Raw genomic sequence first — 19,608 nt, 5'->3', positions numbered from 1 at the left:
AGAAAAACCCATAGCCCCATAGAAGTCCATGTATTTGGGCCCAACTTCACCTAGACTGTATTACCTTAACGAATATGGTCATGAATACTTTCTGCTTCCAGTCACTAGTTTAATGTCTCATTTCTAATGTCATAATATTCTTTTTGGAAAATGATGGTCCCATTTATAAAAGAAATGACCATAAAGTCGCGTATGTTCTGAGGGGCGTGGCTACCGTTACAGTCTATGATCGGGAGTCCCCACCCACTCGAGTCAAAATAAAAACCAACGGAGAAGAAGGGGGGAAGTCCCGCCTCGTTGTCTGGGCAGCCAATGGCCAGCTGGGCCCAAACGGAGCCAGCCAATGGCCAGCTGGGCCCAAACGGATCTAGAAAGATGGCGACTTACAGTGCAGGAATAACAGGCTTCATTTTACGTCCATGTTAGACCCGGGGAACGCTTTGTCCATATTTTTTACAGTCTATGCGTCAGACCCACTCATGTGTTTCCCACCGTAGCGTAGTGTGGCGTGTCCCTGGGGTGCTCTTCACATCACATGTTGAAACAGTATCGCTTCCACATGCAGCCATCCATCCATCAGTGTGTGTGTGTGTGTGTGTGTGTGTGTGTGTGTGTGTGTGTGTGTGTGTGTGTGTGTGTGTGTGTGATACCTCTGCCAGCAGGCTGTCAGAGCTGCGTGTTGTAACCAGTGGTGGAAAGTATAACTAAGTACTTTTACTTAAGTACTGTACTTACGTACCATTTTGAGGTATTTGTGCTCTACTTGAGTATCTCCAATTTTTTCCAAAGTCTACTCTCCACTACATCTGGGAGACAAACTGTGTACTTTTACTTTCACTACTTCTACATTAACCACTTCAACCCTAATATACATTTTGGGCATTTGAAAATAGCCGATCTACAGGCTCACAATGCGTTGCGTCGCGACGCATTGTGAGCCTGTAGATCTGCTATTTTCAATAGACTTTGTACACATTTTGAACTTGTGAAATGGGACATTCTATGACGGGCTATAACAGAGCCACTCGGTGGCGCGCTATGAGCTTGTAGATCTGTTTTTTCTTTTTTAATAGCTAAATTATAACATTAAGCTTAAAACACCAAACAAACGCTCAGCCACGAATGGTCCTCAATCATTTGTTTTTTTCTCCACCAGGCCGAAGAAGGCATGCGTGGAGAGAGTATGTTTTGCACTCCGTCCGTGTGTGTGTGTGTGTGTGTGTGTGTGTGTGTGTGTGTGTGTGTGTGTGTGTGTGAGTCCGTGCGTCCGTCCGTCTGTCACCACAGGGGTTCTCAACGTTTTTGGCCGGGGACCCCCCCGGAAATGCTTTGGCCGTGTCTTTGGCCTCAAATCGTGAACGCAGCGTGCAATTTACGTGATATCCTTCACGGACTTTCCTACTAGGCCGAGGAATATATCTCACCCTTTTCACATTGGCCTGTTACAGGCTATATAACAGAGCTATTGGCGCCACCAACACTTAACACATTTTTGGAACAAAATCATCAGCCTCAAATCATCCAATTGCCATCCAAGGCATAAGAAGAAATGGCACCCTTTTTCACATTGGCCTATTATAGCGCCACCAGGAGGCCACAACCTGACCTGCCCTGACTTACCCCCAATCCAACCCTTGATGCTGAGTGTCAAGCAGGGAGGCACTGGGTCCCATTTTTATAGTCTTTGGTATGACCCGGCCGGGGATCGAACCCCGATCTCCCAGTCTCAGGGCGGACACTCTAACCACAAGACCACTGAGCTGGTTTGTAGCTTCAGTCACTGGTTCAAAATCAGTTGATAATCCCGTGGTGTAGAGGGAGAAAAGTGAGACAATTGAGCGTACGTACGCCCACTGCAGGACTCCGGTCAACTATGTACTATACACACAATGTAGCGTTATAGGCCCAGTACTGAGAACCCATAGAATCTACAGTGGTTCTACTACAGTGGTGTCCCCTTCGTCTGTACCGGGCTGACTTCTATAGGTTTTGAAAGGTACCTCTGGAAGCCACACCTCTGATGGGTGGGGTTTAGTCTTAACTCCTTCAGCGCCACCTGGTGGTCACCAGTAATGTCTTTGAGTGCCAATTCTCCCCTTATAAAGAAATAAATAATTTGTAATTCTATTATGCATGTAATGTGCATGTCATCACCTGTACACCAGATTAGAGGAATTTTCAAAATATGGATGAAAATATATATATTTTTAATTCTCAAGGGAGAGACGTCTTGACGCCCGTTCTTTATTTTATTTTTATTTTATTTTTTTTTTACCATATTTTGAAAATTCCTCTAATCTGGTGTACAGGTGATGACATGCACATTACATGCATAATATAATTACAAATTCTTTATTTCTTTATAAGGGGTGTGTTTTTTTCACCCACTGTGTAATACAATAAATGGACAGTAGCCATTGTACTGTAATTGTAATAGAGGATCATGGGTGTTTGTTGTTGTTGTTGTTGTTGTTGTTGTGTGTGTGTGCAGATCGAGCGGCGGATGGAGCTGGTGCGTCTGGTGTCTCATAACACACACAAGAGGCTGGTGGCCTGTCTGCAGGGACAAGTGGGGACGGACTCGGAGAAGAGACACGTAAGAGATCTTCCTTCTATTCCTTTAAAAAAAAAAACCCATTCTGACCTGAGATCAGATTCTAAAAATGTCTTCTACATCCTGACAGTTTTCCATTCTGACCTGACATCAGATTTTAAAAAAAAGTCTTCTATTTCAGTCGCTCTTCGATTTTTCAAAAATAGCAGACCTACAAGCTCGTAGCGCGCCACTCGGTGGCGCGCTATGAGCTTGTAGATCTGCTATTTTTCAATAGCTAAAGCACGACATGATGCTAACACCAAAATGGGTTCCCGTACAGAATGGGTTAAATCCATCTCCGTTGAGCCTCCATTATAACAGGATTTTCAAAGCGCGGTATCTCTAAAGGTCTCGAGAGCTGTCCATTTCTTAGGCGTGCGCATGCTAACACTAGATGGCGCTAAAAGGAGTTTTAACCGTCCTAGACTAAACCGGTATAGTTCTCTATACCGCTGGACCAGGGCCCAGAATATGTTGACAATATTAAAAGTTTTATGACATTCATTTTCATTTATTTTTCTTTTAGGTTTTATGACCTCAATTACACCCAAAAAACCTGAACTTTGAACATTCAGTGGATTTTCTGTGGTCTGAAGTTTTCTTTGGGGTTTTTGGGGCCTTTTGAGCTACAATGAAAACAGGCAACACAGTGAAACAGTGACATCTGCTGGCAAATCCCATTGACATATATGGGATTTGCAGTAAGTGATGTCACTTACTGCCGGCAAATCAGAGCACCTGTTTGAGCCAGAAAACCCCAGATCACAGAAAATCTACTGAATTTAACATTCAGTAGATTTTCCATGTTTTTTTGGGTGCAATTGAGATTAGAAAACCTAAAAAAAAAGAACAATTCCAAAACCTTTTTTTTTAATGTCACAATCCCTTTAACCCCGTTTTGGGGCGGGAACCCCTTTTGGTGCTATTGAAAAATAGCAGATCTACAAGCTCATATAGCGCGGTAAATGGTGCATTTATATAGCGCCTTTATCCAAGGCGCTTTACGTAGATTGTGCATTACATTCACCCATTCACACACACATTCACACACACATTCACACACACATTCATACACAGATGGCAGCGGAAACCACGCAAGGCACCAACCAGCACATCAGGAGCAATTAGGGGTTCAGTGTCTTGCTCAAGGACACTTCGACACCAACTCTGAGGGAGCCCGGGTTTGAACTGGCAACCTTGCGGTTACCATCCGGCCACTTTACCGCTGAGCCACCGTCGCTACGAAACAGCATATTTTCAGATTGGGGGTCGGCGGCCAATTACATTATACTTTTTGCGGTCCTTGACATGAAATATTGAGCACCACTAATATAAAAACATTATATTTCAGAAAACTGTCATTTAGAAGACGGTTTTAAAAATTTGATGTCAGGCCTAAATTGGTTAATAATATCTCAAACTTATATAGCGCTTTTCTGAGGAGCCAAAGACGCTTTACATGAGGAAGCAAAAATAAATAAAAATAAAACTTTATTAGGGAAGAAACCCACTAAACGCTAAGGAATAAAAGTGAAAAGATTTAACTAGGGAAAGTAATATTGAAGAGGTGGGTTTTTTTAGGGCGGTGTTGAAGGTTTGGAGGGTGGAGGCATCTCATCTTGAAGATCTCAAAAGCGTTTATATTGCGGTCCTTTAATGTGGCACACACAGTGACAAGTTATAGGAGCTCTTTGAAGTTTAGGATCTTCACAACTTGTTCCCCAAGGCCCTCCGCACCCTCCTTGTTCCCCCAAGGCCCTCCGCACCCTCCTTGTTCCCCCAAGGCCCTCCGCACCCTCCTTGTTCCCCCAAGGCCCTCCGCACCCTCCTTGTTCCCCCAAGGCCCTCCGCACCCTCCATTATGAAACGTTGAGGAGATTGGCTTATTTTAGAAGGTCGCCCCTTAAAGGACAGATTAGCAATGATGTGTTCCTGTGCTATCAGCACATATAGTATTTCTCCTTACATAACACACACACACGCACGCACGCACGCACGCACGCACGCACGCACGCACGCACGCACGCACGCACGCCCACACACACACACACACACACACACACACACACAGTGACTCAGGAGAAAGAGATTCAACTCTGGACGTCTGCCAAAACGTCTCCGCTCGCTGTTTGGAGGCCAGGCCCGCCATATAGTCACAATCACTCTGTCTTGTCTGTCTGTCTGTCCCTGTCTCTCAAATGCAACACAGCAACTCATAATAATAATAATACTAATAAAACTTTATTTGTATAGCACCTTTCATGACATGAAGTGCTTTACAGAACAATGGAGAATAAAAGAAAGGCAAGGCAACGACATTAAAAAAACAAGCAGTAATGCAATACAGTGAGGACATGAATAACAAAAAAATAAAAAATAAAAGATCAATTAAAAGCAATGTTGTAGAAGTGGGTCTTGAGCTGAGCTTTAAAAATATCTACAGAGGCTGCCTGTTGAAGGTACAGTGGGAGCTTGTTCCATGCCGACGGCCCGTAGAAGCAAAACACACAAACACACACACACACACACACACACACACACACACACACACACACACACACACAACGCACAAAGACAACGCCGCTGACAGGTTGACGAGGACACACGAGACGTTGTTGTCGCCTCGTCATCATCATGTGCTTTTGTTCCTGAGCATGTGCCTCTCTGCAAACCACCAGGCCCTCGTAAACAAACCCATTTAGACCTGAGCTCCATTCTGCAAAATGTCTTTCTAAATCCGGACGGTTTTCTGAAAAACCCCATGTTTCTGTGTCAGTCGTTCTGAAACATTTTCATGTCAAGGACCCCAAATATATGTGACATTGGCCGCCGACCCCCCCCCCCCCCCCCCCCATCTGAAAATATGTTGTTCCTGCAGGAACCCCCCCAGAAGCAAAGATTTGAGTTAAAAACGCTCTGAAAGAATATATATTCAAAGATTTGAGTTAAAAACGCCCTGAAAGAATATATATTCAAAGATTTGAGTTAAAAACGCCCTGAAAGAATATATATTCAAAGATTTGCACCACATATTCACGATACAAAAAAAAATAGCAAGCTACAAGCTCATAGCGCAGCACCGAGTGCCGGGCTATGAGCTTGTAGCTTGCTATTTTTATAAGCTTGTAGATCTGCTATTTTTCAATAGCTATAGAGTATAACATACTTCCCGCCCATGATGGGCTAAACACCATAGATCAGGGCTTAGTGGGTGCTGTATCGCAAATCCTGGGGTGCCCCATAATACTTTGATAATATATTTTTAATGTATCCGTTTCACTTCAGTTTAGTTAGTATATATATTTTTTCTTTTTATCTACACCATATCCTTTACCAATAATACCAGATCTACCAGCTCACAAATGCGAAACTTGTGTTGTGTCGTGTTTTGCGAGCTTGTAGATCGGCTATTTTGGGGGAATGTTCCTCCTGGTTGTTGAAGTGGTTGAATGTTATAAGTATAACGTTATTTTCAATCTGTCCTTTATGGAAACGGATGTTCTTTCAGGTTTTCCTCGTGACATACTGTATCTTAGCTGGATATTTTGTATTCACGCACCAAAATACTGTGGTGTGACATACCGGTAAATGCATGATGCAAAAAATTTAACCCATTTTGCGCAGGAACCCCTTTTGGTGTTTGAAGCATTATGTTATACTTAGCTATTGAAAAATAGCAGATCTACAAGCTCGTAGCGCGCCACCGAGTGGCGCGCTACGAGTGGCGCGCTACAAGCTTGTAGGTCTGCTATTTTTGAAAAACCGTGGAAATGTGCCTCAAATCTTTGAATGTATATACTTTCAACGTTTTTAACTCAAATCTTTGCATCTGGGGGGGTCCCTGGAACAACATATTTTCAGATGGGGGTCGGTGGCCAATTACAGATCATTTTTGTGGTCCTTGACATGAAATATTGAGCACCACTGACACAGAAACATGAGGTTTTTCAGAAAAATGTCACCATTTAGAAGACTTTTTTTATTTATTTCGACGTCAGCTGGCCTATAAATGGGTTAAAGTAACACTGCAATTCACGGGTACCGTCAATGAATAACATTTTTTAGCTGAGCCAAAAAAAATTATCGAAAACCACCGCCATAGATAGACAATCACTGTGACGTGGCAGATGATCTCATAGCTGATGTCCATATAGAACTACATTTCCCAGCATCCTCATCATCGTGCATTTATTTTGTTTCCCTCCCCCAGAAAAAGCTGCCCCTGCTGGCACTGTGCCAGACCATGCAGGACGGCGGCGCACAGCTGGGCGACGAGAGCCTGATTGGGTGAGTGTGCTGGACACTATGTTGACCACGACTTAACCCCATTCTGACCTGAGATCAGATTCATACCAGGTTTCCACTGGACACACACACTGGTCTGATGAACCCCTTCTGACCTGAGATCAGATTCATACGAGGTTTCCACTGGACACACACACACTGGTCTGATTAACCCATTCTGACCTGAGATCAGATTAAAAAAATGTCTGTTTGAAAATGACAGTTTTCTGAAAAAGCTTATGTTTCTATGTGTCAGTCGTTCTTCGGATTTTCAAAAAATAGCAGACCTACAAGCTCGTAGCGCGCCGTAGAGCTTGTAGATCTGCTATTTTTTGAGGTTGAGGATGGTGAAAAATATGACGATACTGTAACTGTAATACTAGTTCAGTCAGACAACTCATGGATTGAATTAAATCAGTGGTCTTTTTTCATACCGAGGCCCATTAATTATTTCGGCATTTGAGCCACGGACCATGGAGATTTAGCCTCTCGGACCCAAAACTAAAGAATATTGTTGTCGTTGGATGAGATTTTGTGGCCCAGCAGATGGCGTGATGCCACTGAAAGGAGAGATGCTTGTACATAATGTCACGTCCGACCAACATTACTTGTCCTTGGCCAGGAGGAGGCAGTTTAGAGACCAGGATTACTGCATGTTTTTGTGAGGGTACCTACCCTAGGGGACACGGGGAGAACATGCAAACTCCACACAGAAAGGCCATTTCACCAACCCCACCTCGGGTATGGGTATTAATTCATAATAGGCTACTGTATATCGATCACATTGCATGCTCTAGTAGGCAGCGTGTGGGATAAATGCCCACTGCGTGTAATCGTGTATGCGTGACGTGGAGGAGGAGGAGGGAGAAGGCAACGTAACGCAAAATAATCAAACCACTTGGCAAAGAGAATTACATCCAACAGATTGCTACTTTATCCCATGCTGGACGGGAACCCCTTTTGGTGTTTTAACTAAGCATTATGTTATACTTTAGCTATTGAAAAATAGCAGATCTACAAGCTCATAGCGCGCCACTGAGCTTGTAGCATTTAGCCCACACACACTCCAAAGCTAGTACCGGATGTTATTGTTCCTTAAACCGGACATTTGGTCAAAATCGGCATAATGGTGACGTTACCGCCACCATCAGGACTGGGTATAATACTATAGGATTGCCGTGTGAAAATGAGATGTAGTGAGTATATCACGGATTGTTCTATTGGCATTGACAAATGAAACATATGAATAGTGCAGGCAGAAGGCACAATCCACTGTTAATTAGGCTGTGCCATAAGCCAGTTAAAGAGGGAGTCCCGTGACTGTCAGGCAAACATGAGCTACAGCCGCGATACACACAGATGAAGGCAGGTGCGCCGCGTTTGGTGAGTGGTACGTGAGATTGGGCGTACCCGCCGGAGAGACACACTCCTTTAGCCACTGTACCAGAGAGACACACTCCTTTAGCCACTGTACCAGAGAGACACACTCCTTTAGCCACTGTGCCAGAGAGACACACTCCTTTAGCCACTGTACCAGAGAGACACACTCCTTTAGCCACTGTACCAGAGAGACACACTCCTTTAGCCACTGTACCAGAGAGACACACTCCTTTAGCCACTGTACCAGAGAGACACACTCCTTTAGCCACTGTACTAGACCAGCTGTTTACCACGTAACTCCACTAACTCCAGTAATGTGTTGAGAAAAATGACACTCTCTACTATTCTCTCTCTCTCTCTCTCTCTCTCTCTCTCTCGTGTGTGTGTGTGTGTGTGTGTGTGTGTGTGTGTGTGTGTGTGTGTGTGTGTGTGTGTGTGTGTGTGTGTGTGTGTGTGTGTGTGTGTGTGTGTGTGTGTGTGTGTGTGTGTGTGTGTGTGTGTGTGTGTGTGTGTGTGTGTGTGTGTGTGTGTGTGTGTGTGTGTGTGTGTGTGTGTGTGTGTGTGTGTGTGTGTGTGTGTGTGTGCAGTAAGATGATGGAGGTGTGTGGGCAGGCAGAGACCACCCTGGCCTCTGAGCTGATGGAACATGAACTACAAATAGAGAGAGACATCTTGGAACCTCTGTACCAACTGGCCGAGGTAAACGATGCACTACACTACCCATAATGCAACACTACAATACCCAGAATGCATCACTGTACTACACTACCCAGAAAGCACCGCTACGCTACACTACACTACCCAGAATGCACCACTACACTACACTATCCATAATGCACCACTAGACTACACTACCCAGAATGCACCACTACACTACCCAGAATGCACCACTACACTACACTACACTACCCAGAATGCACCACTACACTACCCAGAATGCGCCACTACACTACCCAGAATGCACCGCTACGCTACACTACACCACTACCACAGATAGAGGTATAGATGCTGGCCTTCAAAGCAATGTAGCTACCGGTACGCTACAATACAAGATGGAGAGAGACATCCTGGAGCCTCTGTACCAACTGGCAGAGGTACAAAGTGTTTACTAAACCTCTGTACCAACTGGCAGAGGTACAAAGTGTTTACTAAACCTCTGTACCAACTGGCAGAGGTACAAAGTGTTTAACCTCTGTACCAACTGGCAGAGGTACAAAGTGTTTACTAAACCTCTGTACCAACTGGCAGAGGTACAAAGTGTTTAACCTCTGTACCAACTGGCAGAGGTACAAAGTGTTTACTAAACCTCTGTACCAACTGGCAGAGGTACAAAGTGTTTAACCTCTGTACCAACTGGCAGAGGTACAAAGTGTTTACTAAACCTCTGTACCAACTGGCAGAGGTACAAAGTGTTTACTAAACCTCTGTACCAACTGGCAGAGGTACAAAGTGTTTACTAAACCTCTGTACCAACTGGCAGAGGTACAAAGTGTTTAACCTCTGTACCAACTGGCAGAGGTACAAAGTGTTTACTAAACCTCTGTACCAACTGGCAGAGGTACAAAGTGTTTACTAAACCTCTATACCAACTGGCAGAGGTACAAAGTGTTTACTAAACCTCTGTACCAACTGGCAGAGGTACAAAGTGTTTACTAAACCTCTGTACCAACTGGCAGAGGTACAAAGTGTTTACTAAACCTCTGTACCAACTGGCAGAGGTACAAAGTGTTTACTAAACCTCTGTACCAACTGGCAGAGGTACAAAGTGTTTACTAAAATATATTTACTAAAGAGCAGGAGAGAAGCTCGGGGGTTGAAGTGGTCACTGTGTGAATAATGCATTCTAAGCCTTTGTTCTTTTGGGGTTCCAGGTGGACATTCCCAACATTCTGAAGCAGAGGAAGCAGCTGTCCAAACTGGTGCTGGACTATGACTCAGCCAGGACCAGGTACACTGTTCTCTGACTCTCACACACACACACACACTGTGACTCCGCCAGGACCAGGTACACTGTGCTCTGACTCTCACACACACACACACACTGTGACTCCGCCAGGACCAGGTACACTGTGCTCTGACTCACACACACACACTGTGACTCCGCCAGGACCGGGTACACTGTGCTCTGACTCACACACACACACACACACACACACACTGTGACTCAGCCAGGACCAGGTACACTGTGCTCTGACTCACACACACACTATGACTCAGCCAGGACCAGGTACACTGTGCTCTGACTCACACACACACACACACACACACACACACACTATGACTCAGCCAGGACCAGGTACACTGTGCTCTGACTCTCACAGACACTGTGTCCGCTACAGGGCTACACTTTGCTAGCCTCGCTAACGTAGCCAGACAATATCACTGCATGGGCAATTTGCATTGCCTTACGCAAGATAAGTCTGGCTACGCTACGCTATTATTAGTCTTTCAATGACCGTATCATCACTGCTGACATTGACCACATGCCTCTGTGCGTGTGTGTATACAGGTGGAACTATGGTATTGTTGACTACATCAGTGGTTCCCAAAGTGGGGTATGGGGACCCCCCGGGGTTCTTGAGGCAGTTCCAGGGAGTCCCCAGCAAAATGATAATTTGTAACCAAATGGACCCTTGGGTGACTCAGAGAGTGTCCATTTGTACACTCTCAGAGTTAAAGGACAACTTTAGTTTTTTTCATTTTTTCATGTTTTAGGTTGTTATTAGAGAAACTAAAGGGTGAGTGTTAAATTTCTTTCATTTGCTGCTTTCTTTTGTTTTGGGGATTTTAGCAGTTTTTGACAGGGGGGCGGGGGCATTCGAGCATGGGGCTAAATATGTATTTATTTACCAAATATTATTTGGGTTTTGATTTTTGATTTACTATAGTCCTAATAAACCCCAAGAAATTACATCTGACCACAAAAGATCACAGGATCTATTGAATGTGACAGACATATTGAGCCTATACACACATAAGCCTTTCCCCAGTAGGCTACCTTCACATTCAGTAGATCCTGTGATCTTCTGTGGCCAGATGTAATTTCTTGGGGTTTATTAGGACTATAGTAAATAGCCCCATGCTCGAATGCCCCCGCCCCCCTGTCAAAAAGAGCTAAAATCCCTAAAACGAAAGAAAGCAGCAAATGAAAAAAAAGGAACACTCATCTTTTACTTTCTCTAATAACAACCTAAAACATGAACCTTGGTTGAAAAAAAAACTAAAGTTGTCCTTTAAATTAACATAGATTTTTACAATATAATTTGGGGTCCCCCCAGAGATATAAATGCAGTTAAAATGGGCGTCCGTGTAGCTTAATGCATGTCAAACTGGGGGTCCTCCACATGAAAACGGTTGAAAGTGACTGCTAGAGCCGTATACCAATGGGGGTCCGCAGGCTAATACATGTCATTTTGGGGGTCCTTGCCACGAATGCGTTTGGGAACCACTTAGCTATGGTCCATAGCCTTCTACGGTTTCTACCATTCTGCCCTGCGCAGTAAGGCTATGGGACTTTAGCTCTGGTCCCCATAGCCTTCTACTGCTTCTACCATTCTGCCCTGCGCAGTAAGGCTATGGGACTTTAGCTCTGGTCCATAGCCTTCTACTGCTTCTACCATTCTGCCCTGCGCAGTAAGGCTATGGGACTTTAGCTCTGGTCCCCATAGCCTTCTACTGCTTCTACCATTCTGCCCTGCGCAGTAAGGCTATGGGACTTTAGCTCTGGTCCCCATAGCCTTCTACTGCTTCTACCATTCTGCCCTGCGCAGTAAGGCTATGGGACTTTAGCTCTGGTCCCCATAGCCTTCTACTGCTTCTACCATTCTGCCCTGCGCAGTAAGGCTATGGGACTTTAGCTCTGGTCCATAGCCTTCTACTGCTTCTACCATTCTGCCCTGCGCAGTAAGGCTATGGGACTTTAGCTCTGGTCCATAGCCTTCTACTGCTTCTACCATTCTGCCCCGCGCAGTAAGGCTATGGGACTTTCCGTTTTAAATCTCAAATGGAAATCAGACCAGCCTCTCCTCTTTGGCGTAAATAAAAAGAACGTTTTTGCTACTCACCAAAACAAAGGCGGGTTGTGTCATTAGAAAGCCTACTTTCCTTAGTGGACGCACTCTGAGCCCTCCCACCACACGTATAAATGGTACTTTTTGGCCAGAAAGGGATTTTTATTCACCGGAGGAAAAATATTCTCTATGAAGCAGTTCTCTGGGCAATATCAGTAGAGGGAAGCAAAATCCCCTTTCTGGCCAAAAAGTACCGTTTATACGTGTGGAGGTGGGGGGGGGGGCTCTTGTCCGTATACTAGGTGGTACCAATTACCATGTTATCGTTGACCACATGACTCTTGTCCGTATACTAGGTGGTACCAGGCCACCAAGTCCAGCAACCAGGCCATGGCGGCCAAGGTGGACTCGCTCAAAGACGAGATGGAGGAGGCGCTCAATAAAGTAGAAATATGCAAGGTAACTGAAAACACACAGACGCATTTCACACGTTTCAGCCTTTCGCGTTATCGCATCGTCGAAGTGGTTCTCAACCTTTAACCCATTTTGGGGCTGGAACCCCTTTTGGTATTTTAAAGCATTATGTTATACTTTAGCTATTGGAAAAATAGCAGACGCTACGAGCTTGTATGACAAAATACATACATAAATGGATGCACCTGGGACGTATCCTCAGTGATGTATCCCAAGGTCATCAGGGTTTCGGGTCTCGCAACATCATACCCCTCACTCAGGTGACCCAGCCGGGAGTGATCAAGTCCCGACTTACGTCCCAGTAGCTACCCTCGATAAGTCCCATTAGGGAAAAACCAGGGCCACACAATCCGTTCCTCCTGAACTACTCTGCCGGGACTGGGAGGTACCATTCTGGCACATGGAAGGACTAGGCTCTGTGGGTTGACACCTGTCCGGGCCCCTCCTACGTCTCACCAGGTCCACTCCTGCTCTCACCAGGTCAGGCCCTGTGAGTTGCACCAGACTCCCAGCACCAGGCACTTTATTCAGGAATGGTGGATTCTCAAGCCGCAACGGTTCCGCAGACTCCACCTTGCCCTTGGTGGTGCCGCAGGCTCCGCTTGAGGCTTGCATGGCCCTCCTAAAGGCCTCACCGTGGGTTTGTTGGGCACGGAAGACACAGGCTGGGGCGCTAACCCATACTGCTCCCGGGTGCCGTCTAATTTCCGGCTGCCACCCGTCTCTCCGGTGGTCACCAGACTATTCCTGGTTGTCACTTAGTCTATTCCTATGAGTCACTATAAATGTAGGGCTGCTATTTTTTTTTAATCGTGAAAATGTGGCGTACATCTTTGAATATATAATCTTTCAGAGAGCGTTTTTAACTCATACATAACACATTTTCAGATGGGGGTCCAGGGACCTCCCAGAAACAAAGAATAATTTGAATAAAATATGTTATATATATCCTATTAAAGGTATATTCAGTGATTTCACTTAATTCAAATATCACTTATTTTTTTTGTTTTGTTGTGATAATCCTCTCTACTATAGAGTGTGCTGACCATATAAGGAGTTCCTCCCTGTCCCCAGTTAACCCCTGGGGGTCAAAAAACCTTAGGTTTCGTTTTTGGCTCTCTATCCTGATTGGATGAAAGGCTTAGGTCCCAGCCAAAAACGAAACCTAAGGTTTTTTGAGTGAAATCACTGAATATACCTTTAAACGAATGTGCACGTATTCATGATTTTTGCCGCCCGCGCTACGAGTTTGCAGATCTGCTATTTTTTTCAATAGCTAAAGTAACATAATGCTTGAAACACCAAAACGGGGTACCCGCCCAAAATGGGTTAAAGATGGAGTGCCATGATTTTTTCCCACCCTAAAACATGATCCTCAGGTTTTATTGTTATATAAGGAGGTAATTTATTTTCAAAAGAGTGTACAGTATTTGTTAAAATGTTTTTAGGTGGGCACGCCCACCAGTTCATTAAGTATGCCTGGTTTGGCCTGTTGTGGCCACACCCACAGCTGTAGTTGTATGATAAAGGGGGAGGAGTTAGGGGGAGGGGCTGATAGTGTGATGTCACTATATTACTGTTTATTTCATTGGCCCGTTTGACTGTCAAGGGTTCAGCCTCCAGGAAGGAACTCTAAATACAAAGTTAATACACCATTGCACATAAGAACGACTCCAGGGTGTCTTAATGAAGTGCTGTCACCTCATAGACACATACAGTAGACTCCAGGGTGTCTAATGAAGTACTGTCACCTCATAGACACATACAGTAGACTCCCGGGTGTCTTAATGAAGTACTGTCACCTCATAGACACATACAGTAGACTCCAGGGTGTCTAATGAAGTACTGTCACCTCATAGACACATACAGTAGACTCCCGGGTGTCTTAATGAAGTACTGTCACCTCATAGACACATACAGTAGACTCCAGGGTGTCTAATGAAGTGCTGTCACCTCATAGACACATGAAAAACTGTGGAAAATAATTGTGGCACTCCATCTTTAAAGTTCCATTGCCTTGTCATCTGGACTCCATCAAAGAGTTGGCACCCACGTGACATCACAGGTGGACGTTCTACCGCATTCTCTCTCCTATTACCGTATTCTCTCTCCTTTTTACCGTATCCTCTCCTTTTTACCGTATTCTCTCTCCTTTTTACCGTATCCTCTCTCCTTTTTACCGTATCCTCTCCTTTTTACCGTATCCTCTCTCCTTTTTACCGTATTCTCTCTCCTTTTTACCGTATTCTCTCTCCTATTACCGTATTCTCTCTCCTTTTTACCGTATCCTCTCCTTTTTACCGTATTCTCTCTCCTTTTTACCGTATTCTCTCTCCTATTACCGTATTCTCTCTCCTTTTTACCGTATTCTCTCTCCTATTACCGTATTCTCTCTCCTTTTTACCGTATCCTCTCCTTTTTACCGTATTCTCTCTCCTTTTTACCGTATTCTCTCTCCTATTACCGTATTCTCTCTCCTTTTTACCGTATCCTCTCTCCTATTACTGTATTCTCTCTCCTTTTTACCGTATCCTCTCTCCTTTTTACCGTATTCTCTCTCCTTTTTACCGTATCCTCTCTCCTATTACTGTATTCTCTCTCCTTTTTACCGTATCCTCTCTCCTTTTTACCGTATTCTCTCTCCTTTTTACCGTATTCTCTCTCCTATTACCGTATTCTCTCTCCTTTTTACCGTATTCTCTCTCCTATTACCGTATTCTCTCTCCTATTTACCGTATTCTCTCTCCTTTTTACCGTATCCTCTCTCCTTTTTACCGTATTCTCTCTCCTTTTTACCGTATTCTCTCTCCTATTACCGTATTCTCTCTCATTTTTACCGTATTCTCTCTCCTATTACCGTATCCTCTCTCCTTTTTACCGTATTCTCTCTCCTATTACCGTATTCTCTCTCCTTTTTACCGTATCCTCTCTCCTTTTTACCGTATCCTCTCTCCTTTTTACCGTATCCTCTCTCCTTTTTACCGTATTCTCTCTCCTTTTTACCGTATCCTCTCTCCTTTTTACCGTATCCTCTCTCCTTTTTACCGTATCCTCTCTCCTTTTTACCGTATCCTCTCTCCTATTTACCGTATTCTCTCTCCTTTTTACCGTATTCTCTCTCCTTTTTACCGTATCCTCTCTCCTTTTTACCGTATCCTCTCTCCTATTTACCGTATTCTCTCTCCTATTTACCGTATTCTCTCTCCTTTTTACCGTATCCTCTCTTCTTTTTACCGTATCCTCTCTCCTTTTTACCGTATCCTCTCTCCTTTTTACCGTATCCTCTCTCCTTTTTACTGTATTCTCTCTCCTTTTTACCGTATCCTCTCTCCTTTTTACCGTATCCTCTCTCCTTTTTACCGTATCCTCTCTCCTTTTTACTGTATTCTCTCTCCTTTTTACCGTATCCTCTCTCCTTTTTACTGTATCCTCTCTCCTTTTTACCGTATCCTCTCTCCTTTTTACCGTATCCTCTCTCCTTTTTACCGTATTCTCTCTCCTTTTTACTGTATCTTCTCTCCTTTTTACTGTATTCTCTCCTTTTTACCGTATCCTCTCTCCTTTTTACCGTATCCTCTCTCCTTTTTACCGTATCCTCTCTCCTTTTTACCGTATCCTCTCTCCTTTTTACTGTATTCTCTCTCCTTTTTACCATATTCTCTCTCCTTTTTACCGTATCCTCTCTCCTTTTTACCTTATTCTCTCTCCTTTTTACCGTATTCTCTCTCCTTTTTACCGTATCCTCTCTTCTTTTTACCGTATCCTCTCTCCTTTTTACCGTATCCTCTCTCCTTTTTACCGTATCCTCTCTCCTTTTTACCGTATCCTCTCTCCTTTTTACCGTATCCTCTCTCCTTTTTACCGTATCTTCTCTCCTTTTTACCGTATCCTCTCTCCTATTACCGTATCCTCTCTCCTTTTTACTGTATCCTCTCTCCTTTTTACCGTATTCTCTCTCCTTTTTACCGTATCCTCTCTCCTTTTTACCGTATTCTCTCTCCTTTTTACCGTATCCTCTCTCCTTTTTACCGTATCCTCTCTCCTTTTTACCGTATCCTCTCCTTTTTACCGTATTCTCTCTCATTTTTACCGTATCCTCTCTCCTATGTCTCCTCCCAACAGGACCAGCTTTCTGCTGACATGTACAACTTTTCTTCTAAAGACAGCGACTATGCCAGCTACTATCTCACGGTGAGTTCAGTACACTGTACGGTATAATGTGACTTTACATAATGGTTTATGTCAGTTGGTTCCCAGACCTTTAAATGTCAAGGACCCCCAGTTTGACATGCATTAGTCTACGTACCCCCCCCCCCCCCCCATTTAATGGCAGTTCTATCTCTGGGACCCCAATTTATATTGTAAAATAAATGTTAATGTTTTGGTTCCATTTGTAAACTCATTTGTAACTCTCAGAGTTACAGACCCATAAGGGTCCATTTGGTTCCAATCATATTCAGCAATTTCAGCATCGTTGTCTTACGATACACATGTCTATATCTTGCCGTGTGTGTGTGTGTGTGTGTGTGTGTGTGTGAGTGTGTGTGTGTGTGTGTGTGTGTGTGTGTGTGTGTGTGTGTCAGTTGTTGGAGTCTCAGGCAGATTACCACAGGAAGTCCCTGGCGGCCTTAGAGACCGCTATACCCAACATCCAGTTACAACAAGGTAAACAGACAGACAGGCAGACAGACAGACAGACACACAAAATAGCCGCTCTACAACAATACAAATCTTGTCCCTGGAGACAAATAATAATAACAGGCTAATATAGCTATTTTACCAACTCTCCATAATCAACTACACTTTAAAACAAGCCCAAATAATCAACTACACTTTATTTTTTGTCAAATAAATTTTAGTAACAGGTTATAAATTATTATAAATTGGTACAGTAGGCCTATGCATTATTTTTCTTTAGAAACAAGGCCAACTAATTATAATAAGCAGACATGGCAACTCTGCTGTTGAATAATGGAGGAATGAAGGAAAACAGCGCCCCCTAAAGTCATAGATCACTGCTGAAAGCTTTGAAGGGGGAATGCTCTAATTTGGGAATTCTGGTTCAACAAGTTTCAAATGGTCATATCTTCTTCATTTCCCCCCAATTTCAATGAGCAATACATCATATGAAAGGTTACAGTGTGCAGTTTCATAATATGTAAAGACCTGAAAAATGACCATGGCCCCCTTGTATATTAAACCACTGGCACTGGTGGTCACATTATGTTACTTTTCAGGATTTCAAATTCAAAGATAGCGAAAGTAGCAGATCTACAAGCTCAAAAACGTGTCGTTTTGCACTTGTTTGGATCTGCTACTTTTTGGTGGTTTTGTGTGACGCTGTAGTGCGATCCAATGGGCCGTTTAAATAACGGAGATGAGAGGTTTCTGCTGTAGTGCGATCCAATGGGCCGTTTAAATAACGGAGATGAGAGGTTTCTGCTGTAGTGCGATCCAATGGGCCGTTTAAATAACGGAGATGAGAGGTTTCTGCTGTAGTGCGATCCAATGGGCCGTTTAAATAACGGAGATGAGAGGTTTCTGCCGTTTAAATAACGGAGATGAGAGGTTTCTGCCGTTTAAATAACGGAGATGAGAGGTTTCTGCTGTAGTGTGATCCAGTGGGCCGTTTAAATAACGGAGATGAGAGGTTTCTGCTGTAGTGCGATCCAGTGGGCCGTTTAAATAACGGAGATGAGAGGTTTCTGCTGTAGTGTGATCCAGTGGGCCGTTTAAATAACGGAGATGAGAGGTTTCTGCTGTAGTGTGATCCAGTGGGCCGTTTAAATAACGGAGATGAGAGATTTCGGCCCCGACCGGGACGAAGGTTCCAATAAGTCCGTTGTTGCTGCCGCGTTGCTGTTGTTCTCCTGTAGCCTCGTAATGGCTATATATTTTACACTTGTTGAAAATAGCGGATCTACAAGCTCGCAGCGCGACACGGTGTGAGCTTGTAGATCTGCTATTTTCAGCGTGCAACCAAGTGTAAAATTTCTTACAGTATACTGGATCCCTTGTCCACTAGTCCCCATTTTGGGCGGGAACCCCTTTTGGTGTCAGCATTATGTTATGCTTTAGTGTTGTAGTCGAGACCACCTAAAGCGAGACCAAGACAAGACCAAGACCTAGGAGGGTCGAGACCAAGACCAAGACCGATGCGAGCCTATGGGGCCGAGACCAAGACCAAGACCTGGGTCGAGACCGAGACCAAGACCGATGCGAGCCTATGGGGCCGAGACCAAGACCAAGACCAAGACCTGGGTCGAGACCGAGACCGAGACCAAGACCGATGCGAGCCTAGGGGGCCGAGACCAAGACCAAGACCTGGAGGGTTGAGACCGAGACGAGACCACAAGACAAAAAAGGCGAGAAGCGCGAGACCGAGACAAGACCGAGACCACGAAAATTTGTCCATGTCTCGAGAACTACAACACTCTATGAACGTCATGCAGCGCTGTTCTCCGTAAACAGCTGTCTTTAATTAATAAATGTGAATGGGCTCCTCTCACTCTCTCAGTCCTTGCGATCGGGTTGATATAATAGAACGTTTTGCATCTCGTCTCGAGTGGTCTCGGTGGGGGAAGAGACCCGAGACAATTGGTCCGAGTCAAGACCAAGTCAAGACCAAGACAAATGAGGGGCGAGACCGAGACGAGACCACAAGACAAAAAAAAGGCGAGAAGCGCGAGACCGAGACCACGAAAATTTGGTCTCGAGACGAGACCATGTCTCGAGAACTACAACACTAGCTTTAGCTATTGAAAAATAGCAGATCTAACAAGCTGCTATTTTTTAAAAATCGTAACAATGTGGCGCAAAAACCTTTGAATATAATATTCTTTCAAAGTGGATGTTTTTAACTCC

The 19,608-nt window shown here is 44.3% G+C and overlaps 1 protein-coding gene across 2 annotated transcripts in view; it reads left to right on the top strand.

Annotated features, from left to right (window-relative positions):
* LOC310869938 (rho GTPase-activating protein 17-like) overlaps nt 1-19,608 on the top strand; it is a 121,913-nt gene that overhangs the window by 59,500 nt on the left and 42,805 nt on the right. For both annotated transcript variants that reach the window (XM_083780928.1, XM_083780929.1), the window contains exons 3-9: nt 2,492-2,596; nt 6,807-6,883; nt 8,848-8,959; nt 10,132-10,208; nt 12,627-12,729; nt 16,867-16,935; nt 17,328-17,409. In XM_083780928.1, the coding sequence (XP_083637054.1) occupies nt 2,492-2,596; nt 6,807-6,883; nt 8,848-8,959; nt 10,132-10,208; nt 12,627-12,729; nt 16,867-16,935; nt 17,328-17,409 (625 nt within the window). The remainder of the gene's footprint in view (nt 1-2,491; nt 2,597-6,806; nt 6,884-8,847; nt 8,960-10,131; nt 10,209-12,626; nt 12,730-16,866; nt 16,936-17,327; nt 17,410-19,608) is intronic.

Source organism: Protomyctophum parallelum, assembly GCF_964188405.1.
Source record: "Protomyctophum parallelum genome assembly, chromosome: 13".
Taxonomy (NCBI): domain Eukaryota; kingdom Metazoa; phylum Chordata; class Actinopteri; order Myctophiformes; family Myctophidae; genus Protomyctophum; species Protomyctophum parallelum.
This window is presented reverse-complemented; position numbering and strand designations above follow the sequence as displayed.